Genomic DNA, 13,357 nt, shown 5'->3' with positions numbered 1-13,357 from the left:
ACAGCTTTATATAATGCTGTAGATAAGCCCCCGATGCCTGAAAGATAAGAAAAAACAAGTTAGATTATACTCACCCAGGGGCGGTCCGGTCCGATGGGCGTCGCGGTCCGGCGCCTTCCATCTTCATACGATGACGTCCTCTTCTTTGCTTCCTGTTGCGGCTCCAGCGCAGGCGTACTTTCACCTGTTGAGGGCAGAGCAAAGTACTACAGTGCACAGGCGCCGGGAAGGGTCAGAGAGGCCCAGCACCTGCACACTGCAGTACTTTGCTCTGCCCTCAACAGGACAAAGTACGCCTGCGCCGGAGCTTCAACAGGAAGCAAATAATAGGACGTCATCGTATGAAGATGGGAGGCGCTGGACCGCCCCTGGGTAAGTACCGTATATACTCGAGTATAAGCCGACACCCCCCTCATTTTGCCACAAAAAACGGGAAAACTTAATGACTCGAGTATAAGCCTAGGGTGGGAAATGCAGCAGCTACTGGTAAATTTCAAAAATAGATACCAATGAAAGTAAAATTACCGCTCATTACAGGAATGAATATGCGGCTCCACCCCTATGGGCGTGGAGTCCATATTCATTACTTTAATGAGCGGTACCACGTGACCGCTGAACAGAGGAAGAAGCTGCCGGAGACCATGGGACATGCAGGGACCGCATCAGGAGCGTCAGGAGCAGGTGAGTATATGACAGTCGTCACCCGCTGACCCCCTCCGCCGACCATGACTCTTTTATAAGCTGAGAGGGGCACTTTCAGCCCATTTTTTGGGGGCTAACAATCTCGGCTTATACTCGAGTATATACGGTATAATCTAACTTGTTTTTCTCATCTTTCAGGTTACATCGGGGGCTTATCTACAGCATTACAGAATGCTGTAGATAAGCCCTTGATGGCGGTGGCCGCAGCTTATAGGCAAAAAATGGGGTGACAGATTCCCTTTAAAGGGAACCTGTCACCCCGTTTTTTCGGTATGAGATAAAAATACTGTTAAATAGGGCCTGAGCTGTGCATTACAATAGTGTAGTTTGTGGACCCCGATTCCCCACCTATGCTGCCGAAATACGTTACCAAAGTAGTCGTTTTCGCCTGTCAATCAGGCTGGTCAGGTCAGATGGGCGTGGTGTCTTCCCCCAGATCTTGCGTAGTTTTCCGTTGGTGGCGTAGTGGTGTGCGCATGTCCAAGGTCCCGAATCCTGCACAGGGGTGTGAAAATAGCAGCGATGTCCGTTATTCCATTGGTGGTCGGTGGGCGCGGCCATCTTGCTTTGGCCGCGCGTGCGCAGAAGCGGCGCTCTGCTGGCCGCGGCGCTCTGCTGGCCGCGGCTTCAGGAAAATGGCCGCCGCGATAGCCATCTGCGCACGCGCGGATGCCCGCGGCCATTTTCCTGAAGCCGCGGCCAGCAGAGCGCCGCGGCCAGCAGAGCGCCGCTTCTGCGCACTCGCGGCCAAAGCAAGATGGCCGCGCCCACCGACCACCAATGGAATAACGGACATCGCTGCTATTTTCACACCCCTGTGCAGGATTCGGGACCTTGGACATGCGCACACCACTACGCCACCAACGGAAAACTACGCAAGATCTGGGGGAAGACACCACGCCCATCTGACCTGACCAGCCTGATTGACAGGCGAAAACGACTACTTTGGTAATGTATTTCGGCAGCATAGGTGGGGAATCGGGGTCCACAAACTACACTATTGTAATGCACAGCTCAGGCCCTATTTAACAGTATTTTTATCTCATACCGAAAAAACGGGGTGACAGGTTCCCTTTAAGAAAAACACAGCGGTCATCTGACGCCATAAATCTTTGTATTTTTTTTTTCACGGACTGTGAATTTCACATTTTAAAGGTCATGAGACGTGAGAGGATAACATTGATAAAGACTTGGGTCAGATCGCTTTGGCACTTAGATTTTCATCAATTGATATATAGTGTCAAAGGGTTTGAGCTCTTGGAGCCTTTCAAGAATGGAGGTCAGTGCTGGCCCGGGGATCAGTGTTGGCCCGGGGGTCAGTGTTGGCCCAAGATCTAGGACATCACCAATGTGATCTCCTCCTATGTATGTAATTTTCGGTAGGTTTCTCCCAATACTGTATGAACATTTAGAACTTTTTCTTTCAGCCGAACATTAAAAAGAGCAATGTAAAAATTCTGAAAAACTTTGATGAAGCAATAATTGTTGACACTGCAAGTCTGGATCCTGAGTCGCTCTATCAACGGACATACGCTGGGTAATGATGATGCATGTTTGAGTAGAGGTCAATTTAATGCACCCACAGTAGGGGGTGAGAATGTACACAGAAAGCTGCCAATCAGTGGTGGGGCAGAGTTACTCAAGGGGACTGCATAGCAGGAGACAACTAGTTCTCTACATCATGCTCTTCTCAGATTAACCCCTTCACAGCATTCACTGTACATGTACGGCGTGGGGGTCAGCTCTATATGAGAGCTGACCCCCACGGTTGGTGCTAGCACCGAACCTCAATTACCAGAGGGAGGGAGCTCCCTCTCTGCTCCAATCAGCACACACAATTGCATTGTGCCACTACTCTCCATGGTAACACCTAGGTCCAAAAAAAATGGCTTCGGGGTCATCCAGGTACGGTCGTCTGTAAGCTCCTGCTCAGAACAGGATCTGACTCGCCTCCTCCCTGTGTGCGATCCACTGAGCTAATACCTTACAATGCAAAAGCATTGTAGAGTATTCGATCATCTGTCCGGGCAAGGAAAGTTGATGTCAAAGTAAAAAAAAAAAAAGTTTCACAAAAAATGTAAAAAAAATATATATATATATATATATATATATATATATATATATATATATATATATATATATGAAAATTATTAAATAAATACAAAATAATAAAGAACAATAAAAAAAAAAAAATATTAACACAAACATCTGTCAATGCAAAAATAAAAGTTATAACTTTCAGAATAAAGCGATGCAAAAACAATTCTTTTTTTCTATAAAATGCTTTTTGTGTAAAAGCGCCAAAACATAACAAAATGATAAAAATGTGGTATCGCTGTAATCATACTGACTCGAATAGAATTATCTGATCACTGTTACCAAACGGTGAACAGCATAAAATAAAAGCCCAAAAAACAATGACTGAATTGCTGGTTTTTGTTCATTCTGCCTTCCGAAAATTGGAATAGAAAGCAATCAAAAAATGTTGTGATGGAAAATGGTACCAATAAAAACATTTAACTCTTTCCGCAAAAAACAAGACCTCACATGACTCTGGCTGCTGAAATATAGAATAATTATAGCTCTCAAAATATGGCAATACAAAAACTTTTTTTTTTTTTTTTTTTTTTTTTTTAAAAAGTGTCTTTTAGTTTGTGACCACAGCTAAACATAAAAAATATATAAATCTGTAATCGCATCGACCCAAATAATAAAGTTGTCTAATCACTTATACCGCACGAGGAATGGTGTAAAAAATAAAAACAATTCTTCACCTGCTGTTTATTTTGTTCATTCTGCCTCACAAAGATCGCAGTATGACTGCTTACATTTATCCTGCGCTAAGCGCTTACATCAGGGTTTTCCCTTTAAATCTCTGAAATACGCAATTCGGATGTGGAAAATACCCTATAATGAGACATGTTTGTGCTGGAGACGCCTTCTGAATAGATCCCTAAGTGGTTTCATCTGAATCGCGTCATTCAGAGATTTAGATGGAAACCCAATGTAAGTGCTCAGTGTAGAGCGCAGGATAAGTGAGAGCAGAGTCATACTGCGATCTATGGGAGGCAGAATGAACAAAATCAACAGCAATTCCTTCCACATTGCTTTAATTCCCGTGAAGCGCCTAAAAGATTAATACAATTCTTGAATGTGGTTTTGATCACTTTGAGGGGTGCAGTTTTTAGAATGGTGTCACTTTTTGGTATTTTCTGTCATGGGCTCCTCAAAATCACTTCAAATGTGTTTAGGTCTCTAAAAAAACATTTTTTTGTTAATTTTGTTGGAAAAATGAAAAATTGCTGATTATTTTTTTTAACCCTTTAACTTAATAAAAAAAAAAGCTTGCAAAAATGATGCTAATGTAAAGTAGAGATGTGGGAACTGTTATTTATAAATTATATTATATAAAGGATTTTAAAATAGAAGGTTTGAAAATTGCAAAAAAGTTGCCAAAATTCCGATGTCACAAACACAAAATGTCAACCTAAATTTACCAGTAACATAAAGTACAATCTCTGAATCACTGAGATTGTTGAAGCGTTTCAGAGTCATAAAGTGACGCTTGTCAGAAATGTAAAATTTGGCCTGGTCATTGGTCATGAAGGTTACAAAAAGGTTGGGGGTGAAGGGATTAAATAGCAAAAATCTCCTGACAGATTCCATTTAATGTCTTCTAGTCTGTGGGACGATAAGATACGTTGAGATGAGAGCTAGCCTTCAAAACTCTCGATCAGTGATCCCTAGTGAAGAGCGAGTGGGCTCGGATTTGGTGTTATCCGGGCGTGCTCGAGTACTAGTAGAGTGTCTTCGTCGTGCTCGAATACTATGTTGGAGCCACCGCGGCTGCATGTCTAACGGCTGATCAACATCCGCAACAGAAAGCCGAAAAAACCCTATTCACACTCTAGCATGTACGGGACAGCACCTTATCTGAGGAGGTTCGCTCATCACTAACCCCTACCCCTTGGCACCCCAGCTGTTTTGTGAAACTACAACTCCCAACATGCCCTGACAGCTGTCTGAACTCCGTGAAGGAATGCCTAGTTATCATTTTGCCATAGGTGGACGGCCGAAGGTTGCTGATCTCTGCTCTAGAGTCTCCTAGGACCCTTCTGTAAATGATTTGTGACATATGACCGGCTTAATCTGGGAAGAGTAAATTGTTTTCATGGATCACAGCTCCAGCCGGGTCCCATGACTAGGAATTAGTTGTGGAGAGACATTATTCTTCATCTACCAGAGGATTTACTGTAGTTTCTTCTGAAAAAGCTAAATCATTGGTGTGTACTTTTAGAAGCCTTATATGAGAACTGTAGGCCTTCTTTTCTATTATGATAGGTAAACTCAAGTAACTATACAAGGACTATTTAACCCCTTCGTGCTCCGTGACCACACGGTTGCGTTATGGAGAAGTGTTTGGGGCAGGCTCAGGCGCTGAGCTCGCTCCATACAGGGCAGGCGTCGGATGTATTTTGCACCAGTCTCTAACAGCACACAGTGGAGCCGGCGGCTCTTTACAGAGGATAAATACATTTGATTATGCACGTTGAGCTTTGGGAGAATTGGCACAAATACCAAGACCTTACACTCCTCACTGACACTATCGATCTCTGACAGCAGCAAATAAGTAGCGTGATCCTGGTGGGGCTTTCATTGGGTTTTCCCCTTCGATGCAATCACAAGTTGCTAATGGGCTGACATGTAGCCGGTGGTCTGCAGTGGGCCCATGTTGCTGCCATCATGGTGCTCCTGCGAAGCCTAACCACATGCTGGACTTCATATTAAATCGTTACTTGTACTATCTACTGAAACACGGAAGTATTGCAGGTTCAAGTCCTCTAAGGGCTCGAATAAATGGTTTTTTAAAAAGATTTAAATATGGGAAAAAAAGACAAACAAACTAAAAAAGTAAGTTTGAATTACCATACTTTTCCCCGTTTATAAAAAAACATAAATTATTTAACGTGAATGATAAACACTGTAAAGATGAAAAAAAATCCCAAAAACAGAATTGCTGTTTTTTCGTCTGTACTCCTATCCTAAAAAATGCAATACAAGTGAAAAGTTTTGACCCCCCCAAAAATACCAATAAAAAACTACACCTCTGTATGCAAATACAAAAAAGTAGCACTCGTACTGCTCCATTAACATAACATTTTTTGTATTAGTCTCAGAAAATATTGATGGTGGCAGAAACTGATTATTTTACAAGTTTCAGAATGTTTGTGAAACTATAAAAAAAAAAAAAAAATAAAAGTATTCAATTCTAGCCAAGTGAAGTTTGGCCAAAAATCAAAATTGAATCAGTCTCAAATAGCCGTTTATTGTGCTCTGACATCTCCCCAGAGCACAAGGCATAATATTGGAGAGGATGGGTTAAAAAACGGATCTGCCATTGGTTTGGTCTTCTGTTTCCACCTTGTCCTCGTTCGTTATGTCCCATGTGAGGCCTTATCAACGGCAGAGGGTCTGCATCGGGGTCCGATCCAAGGTGAGCAGAGGACTGAGCGGGGAACTGCAGTGGCAGGACTTCATTTTTAACCCCTTCTTGATTTTATAACGAATCCAGCTTCGTGGCAAATTAAATCTCCAAAATATCAAATTCTGCTTAATCCAAATTTTTGGGTCAATTCGTAACTTAATTTGTTGCAAATCGTTTCACTCATCTCTAGTAAATACTTCCATAAATTGACAACGTAGCGGACTGTGTATAGATGGCGTACTCCCATCCTCGTCCGTTGTGAGACACGTTTATGTATAGGTGTGGGACATGTTTATCAGATTCCATATATCCCGGCATTTTATCACTCCAGTCGTGTCCATATTTGTAACTAACATTCATTTCTTTCATTTGCTGCCAGGAAAATGACTTTCGGTACAGTGAGTGATCTAGGCCAGTTTATGAGAGAGTCGGAGCCGGAGCCAGATGTGAAGAAATCAAAAGGTGAATATCTTAATTTTTATGAAAAAAAAAAAAAAAGTTTTGATTTAATTTTGCAGTATCTTTGATTTATTTCATATGTAACCATTGTGTTTCTTTCCACTTAGGATCAATGTTCTCACAAGCTATGAAGAAATGGGTCCAGGGCAGCACAGATGAGGTAGATATCTCCACACTTGGTAATATTCCCTTTTGGGGATTTGCTTTTATCCAGTGTGTATATATGTGTATATTTATATATTTCCCATTTATTTTGATTAATTTTTGCTTTTTTATTTTTACAACTTCTGAAATGCTTGGGAAAATTTTTACTTGTTTCTTAACATCTTTTGCAAGAGTTTTTTTTTTTGTGGTTTTCCCAAAATAGTAAGTTATTCCCTATCCTATGGATAACTTGCCCATCACTAGGGGTCTGGCTGGCTGGGTTTCCCAATGGTCGTACCCCTAACGATCAGCTAGATATTACTGCCTGTTTGGCGAAAAACCTTTTAATTTGTAAGATTCCATTTAAAATACCAATGGAAAACAAAACTATTTCCATGTAGTTTTAGATTTCGCTATAGCTTTTTTATCTCGCATCTGAATTTGTAGCTATATATAAAAAATAAAACATTCAAAAATGCTGCATAGAAACTAGGCCTAAAGTGTCTGCACGGAATGGAAAAGCTGTGGATATGTACAGCTAAATTCATTTGTTATAAATGTTCATTTTTGCAGCAAATTTCAAACATATTTTTGTGCTCCCATGTGAGCGTACTCTCATAGTGGATTTATCAGAGATATTCCAGTGTAGAAAAATGATCACCTGTTTATTTTAGGCTCAAGAGGAAATGGCTTGGAAGATAGCAAAGATGATTGTCAATGATGTGATGCAGCAGGCGCAGTGGAATCCTCCACCAGAATCGCCTACTAAGGTCAGTGTGCCCTGGGGTCGTGGATATGCCTTGTGTCACACCTTATAAAGGCCATCAAAAGGTAGAAATGGTGTAAAAACAAATCCCCACTCCCCCCAAAAAAATATCTGAATTGCTTTTTTTCACTAGTTTACTACCACTTGGAATTTATTTTCTCATTTTTCAGTCCATTGTGTACTAAAAGTTATCATGTCCTTTAAATCTACAACTTGTCCCGCCAAAACAAGCCCTGATACAACTACCGTATTTTCTGGTGTATAAGACGACTGGGCGTATAAGACGACCCAAACTTTTCCATATAAAATATGGAGTTTGGGATATACTCGCCGTATAATACGGACGTCATCTATACGCCCAGTCATCTTATACGGCGTGTGCGGTGCGGATGTTTCCCAGGATCTGGAGGAGAGGAGACTCTCCTTCAGGCTCTGGGATCCATATTCATGTAAAAAAAAAGAATAAAAATAAAAAATATGGGATATACTTACCCTCCGACGGCCCTGGCTCTCAGCTGCGGACCGTCGGAGGGTAAGTATATCCCATATTTTTTATATTTATTCTTTTTTTTTACCATGAATATGGATCCCAGAGCCTGAAGGAGAGTCTCCTCTCCTCCAGATCCTGGGAACCATACACGACTGCTCGACGACCCCCGACTTTTGAGATGATTTTCAGGGGTTAAAAAGTCATAAAATATGGTACATTTGCGGAAATCTAAAAAATATAGTTATGTTTCTCGGAAGAAGAGGAGGAAAAAGCAAAAACTCAGAAATAACATTTTATTATAATATGTATGTTTTTTAATGGAAAAATTATATATATATATATATATATATGTGTGTGTGTATATGTATTTCTATAGTTTTAATGACAAATAATTTTACAGTGCATTTTACCTAAGTGTGTATTTCCCTGCTTCTTCCACTAGGTATAAGACCGGTGACTCCTGCCATCACACGGCTTTCTGTCTAGAATGACACTGGATCGCCTTTTGCACTTATGGATGCTGTGTTTGGGCCACTGTGCTGCACGGTACAAAGCAATTACAGTCAAAGTGGGAGAATGAAAGCCTTTCAGAAATAGAAAAAAAGACAAAGGTTTTTTTTTTATTTTATAATCTAATCCAGTCTCGTTATTATATCTACTGAAGACGTGAGCGGGGCACTTGCTAAGGTGACAATGAAGGTGAAACGCATATGAAGTGTGACCACAGGCTCTGCCGGGATCAGAGATGCTGCACTCGCCTGATACAGAAGTTACAATTCAGGACATTTCTAGAAACTTTCCTTCCATCTACACTGGAAATATACCGTAATTTGATTTTTTGGAAACCATGAGTGGGCTGTTTCTGTAGAAAGCAGATGGCCTGAGGCGTCCAGTCACAAGTCAGTCGATGAACATTCATGATCACTTTTAGCAATATTATTTTCTTTCCTTTGATGCCGTAAATCTTGTTTTTTCCTTTATCCAGTGTGATTATATCTCACGACAAAGGACCCAAAACTACATTAAAGCTGTAGGCCCGGCCGTAGATCTTGTTTCTACATTTATCCACATTGTACATTTACCCAGACACAGCAGCAGATATTACCGCAGTGTCAGTTTCTCTTCTGTTACTTTTTTATTTTTTTTATATAGAGTTCAGCTTCTTTTTGAGTTTTCTAGGTTGGCAATGCATGTACGACATTGGGGTTCAGATCTTGAGATCCCTGGCCATCGTTTCATCCATGTGCACTTCAACCACTTTCCTATATATTCATTATCCTGCTGAAGTTACAGGCCGTTGTGAGGAGAGCGCGTGTCCGTACATCACATTTTGCCTTTTGTAATTCGGAGATTCACCATTGACCAGTGGGCCTCATGCATGAATCATATTGCACCAGAAAAATGCGTATGAAATGTGCGCCACATAATGAATTGTGACATTTCACAATGCTTTCTAGAAATTGTGTAGGCTTAATAATAAGAAAAACCAAAGGACAAAGTATAGAATTAATTTAGCACTTTAATGAAGGCCATCATGCTGAACCATTTTCATGGGGTCTATCACTGCTTCCCATTACCAAGCTACACTTAAGGTGGGGATCATCCCAACGCTTATATTCTCGAATGAAAAGGGTTTTCTCCACGAACTCGTGATTCCCCAGCTTACTGGTTGCCAATGAGAGATGATTGACCGCTGGCCCACACTGCAGCATTGGAGGAGTGCAGGAGCAGTGAGCTGATCAGATCCTGCGTGAGCTTTCCGTTCTCAGCTTTGACTCTGCAGCATTCGAGAAGTGCCGGAGCAGTGAGCTGATCAGATCCTGCCTGAGCTTTCCGTTCTCAGCTTTGACTCTGCAGCATTGGAGGAGTGCCGGAGCAGTGAGCTGATCAGATCCTTTCCGGACTTTCCTATCCCAGCATTGACTCTGCAGCATTGGAGGAGTGCCAGAGCAGTGAGCTGATCAGATCCTGCCTGAGATTTCCTTTCTCAGCTTTGACTCTGCAGCATTGGATGAGTGCAGGTGCAGTGAGCTGATCAGATCCTACCCGAGCTTTGACTCTGCAGCGTTGGATGAGTGCAGGTGCAGTGAGCTGATCAGATCCTTTCCGGACTTTCCTATCCTTGCATTGACTCTGCAGCATTGGATGAGTGCAGGAGCAGTGAGCTGATCAGATCCTGCCCGAGCTTTCCTTTCTCCGCTTTGACTCTGCAGCATTGGATGAGTGCAGGTGCAGTGAGCTGATCAGATCCTTTCCGGACTTTCCTATCCTTGCATTGACTCTGCAGCATTGGATGAGTGCAGGTGCAGTGAGCTGATCAGATCCTGCCCGAGCTTTCCTTTCTCCGCTTTGACTCTGCAGCATTGGATAAGTGCAGGTGCAGTGAGCTGATCAGATCCTTTCCAGACTTTCCTATCCTTGCATTGACTCTGCAGCATTGGATGAGTGCAGGAGCAGTGAGCTGATCAGATCCTGCCCGAGCTTTCCTTTCTCAGCGTTGACTCTGCAGCATTGGATGAGTGCAGGTGCAGTGAGCTGATCAGATCCTGCCCGAGCTTTCCTTTCTCAGCGTTGACTCTGCAGCATTGGAGGAGTGCAGGAGCAGTGAGCTGATCAGATCCTGCCCGAGCTTTCCTTTCTCAGCGTTGACTCTGCAGCATTGGAGGAGTGCAGGAGCAGTGAGCTGATCAGATCCTGCCCGAGCTTTCCTTTCTCAGCGTTGACTCTGCAGCATTGGATGAGTGCAGGTGCAGTGAGCTGATCAGATCCTGCCCGAGCTTTCCTTTCTCAGCGTTGACTCTGCAGCATTGGAGGAGTGCAGGAGCAGTGAGCTGATCAGATCCTGCCCGAGCTTTCCTTTCTCCGCTTTGACTCTGCAGCATTAGAGAAGTGCAGGAGCAGTGAGCTGATCAGATCCTGCCCGAGCTTTCCTTTCTCAGCGTTGACTCTGCAGCATTGGATGAGTGCAGGTGCAGTGAGCTGATCAGATCCTTTCCAGACTTTCCTATCCTTGCATTGACTCTGCAGCATTGGAGGAGTGGCGGTGCAGTGAGCTGATCAGATCCTGCCCATGCTTTCCTTTCTCAGCGTTGACTCTGCAGCACTGGAGGAGTGCCGGAGCAGTGAGCTGATAGATCCTGACAGTTTCAGGGTTAGCTCTATAGCAAAGAGACAAGTAAGTGCTATACTCCTTGCCTAGCAACCAGTTCACCTCTCATGGACCCCAAAGGTGGCCGGTAGCCGTGTCAATGAGCTGTAAACAATAGAATTTAAAATTTGTTTGCTCTTGAGAACAGGAGAGGGTTTTTTTTTTCTTTTTTTAATAAGTGGTGAATTGGAAAGTTCCTGGTTTATACAAACACTTTATAAATTTATCCACTTTATAAGTTAAGACAACCCCTGAAAAGGTTTTGCAGTTATTTCTTTGTTTTCATAGTATATTGAAGGGACTGTTCAGGATGAAAACAAAATAGAAATCCCCCCCCCCAAAAAATGTTGCACTTGATCACTGGCTGTGTGTTTTTATTGCAGCTTTGCCCCATTCTCTAAGCTGCAGTACCACACAGAACCTATAGACAAAGGTGGCGCTGTTTCTGGAAGAAGAATTTTAGTTTTTAATGTTAGACCATGTCTTAATTTCCTGTTGCTCTTCATATACAGTACAATTCACAGCAAAGTTAATAAAGAAGGCAGATTTTTTTTCTTCAGGAAAAGTTTAATTACTAAATTCATGCTGTCAAAAGTGGAAGCATTTTGGTAATCTGTGTGTATCTGTTGGGATCACACGCACAGTAACTGACATAAATCTGCTGCAAAAACTGCAAATCTTTCATATGGATTTTGATGCAGAATTGCTGCAAAATTGACTCTTGAGCGGATGTTTTGGACAATGTGCAATTTTTGCAGCAGATTTGTGACTTACCCTTATGGTACGTGTGAATCCACCCCAACGATATTAAAGGTTAGGCCTCATTTCTTCAATATTATGATAATGCCTTGATTTCTGAGCTTTGTACTATAGAGATGGGAGGTAAGGGGGGGAAACAATATGGAAAGTTTATTTTCTACAGTGAGGAACCGATATCTATGCTGCAATTTCTTTCTGGGACACAAGTGCAAGTCCGATGTCTAGAGGAGCCCCTGGATCTCATGGTGATGCCGCATCTTGGCATGTGGTTGCCGCAGAACAGTGATCTTTTGGACCTAGGTTTTGAGATCCCTGGACGTACAAGTATTTAACATGGATCCGTCACTGATTCTGATAGTATTGTGTTGGACACCATCACGTTTCGGGGCAGTACCAATGCTCCCAATACCACACTCCGTTACACTGCTGTGCTTTTAGTAGTGAGCATATTCCCTCTGTAAAGCAATTTGGGAAGTTTGATTCTTGTTTGTATGTTTTTATATGTTTTCCTCTCCCATTACAATGTAAATCATTTTATGTTGCGTTTCCAGCCATGGGAATGACATTGATTCAGCAGCACCAGTTAAGATTACCCTGTGTATTTTCTGGTAATATACAAAAGAAGGCTGTGTATAGCGTTTTTGGTACTATGTACCTCTTCCTTGACCTTCTCATACCCAAGTATTCCTGTACTTAATCACTCATTTATTTAAATGTGTTTAAATTGAGAATATATCAGAGAAATATTAAAAGTGTTGTCTATCCTTTTCATGGTGTGTGATCTCTGATTCCTGAGCTGGTAATAAAATGAAGTGTACAGATTACGTATAGAAGTGTCATAATTATCAAAGTGGGTATGGACAAGCATGCTGAAACTTGGTATTATGTGCAAAATACTAGCAGTCAACTGATGTGTTTAATTACTGGTTTTTGGCAGAGAAGATCATACAATATGGAAAAAAATGAATGACTCTGCAGGCGAGTAATTGGCAACCCATAGGATCAACAGTCATGACATGCACGCTGCTAATTGAGTGTAATTGACTCATTTAATGAAAGGGGGTGTTCTAATTAAGTGTTGAGTTCCATTGGAGATGTCATTCATTCTGTGAGTTCTAGTCCTCTTCCTCTCTAAAGAGACAGTTTGCATATTTACCGTAATTTTCCAGTGGAGCATTGCAAGACTTAAGTCTCCTCATCTTGTCATGTCAGGCGTCACATGTCATTCTCCGCAAGGAGAAACATTACCCTTGGATCCCGGTCAGACACCTCTCACACTTTGCACTGACGAGGGGCAGTATCCTGAAACAGTGTCTGCAAATTGAGTATCTGCTTTGGATTTTATCCTAAGGGTACCGTCACACAGTGGCATTTTCATCGCTACGACGGCACGATTCGTGACGT

General features: G+C 42.2%; 1 protein-coding gene across 1 annotated transcript in view; it reads left to right on the top strand.

Annotated features, from left to right (window-relative positions):
* AKAP10 (A-kinase anchoring protein 10) overlaps window positions 1-12,720 on the top strand; it is a 55,208-nt gene extending 42,488 nt beyond the window's left edge. Inside the window, exons 11-15 of the mRNA XM_077294207.1 lie at window positions 2,130-2,239; window positions 6,567-6,649; window positions 6,754-6,806; window positions 7,465-7,560; window positions 8,489-12,720. Of these exons, the coding sequence (XP_077150322.1) occupies window positions 2,130-2,239; window positions 6,567-6,649; window positions 6,754-6,806; window positions 7,465-7,560; window positions 8,489-8,494 (348 nt within the window). The 3' untranslated portion in view covers window positions 8,495-12,720. The remainder of the gene's footprint in view (window positions 1-2,129; window positions 2,240-6,566; window positions 6,650-6,753; window positions 6,807-7,464; window positions 7,561-8,488) is intronic.
* The last annotated feature ends 637 nt before the right edge of the window (window positions 12,721-13,357 follow it).

This window comes from Ranitomeya variabilis, chromosome 3, assembly GCF_051348905.1.
Source record: "Ranitomeya variabilis isolate aRanVar5 chromosome 3, aRanVar5.hap1, whole genome shotgun sequence".
Taxonomy (NCBI): Eukaryota; Metazoa; Chordata; class Amphibia; order Anura; family Dendrobatidae; genus Ranitomeya; species Ranitomeya variabilis.
The sequence above is the reverse complement of the archived record's forward strand: the minus strand, read 5'-3'. Positions and strand labels throughout refer to the sequence as shown.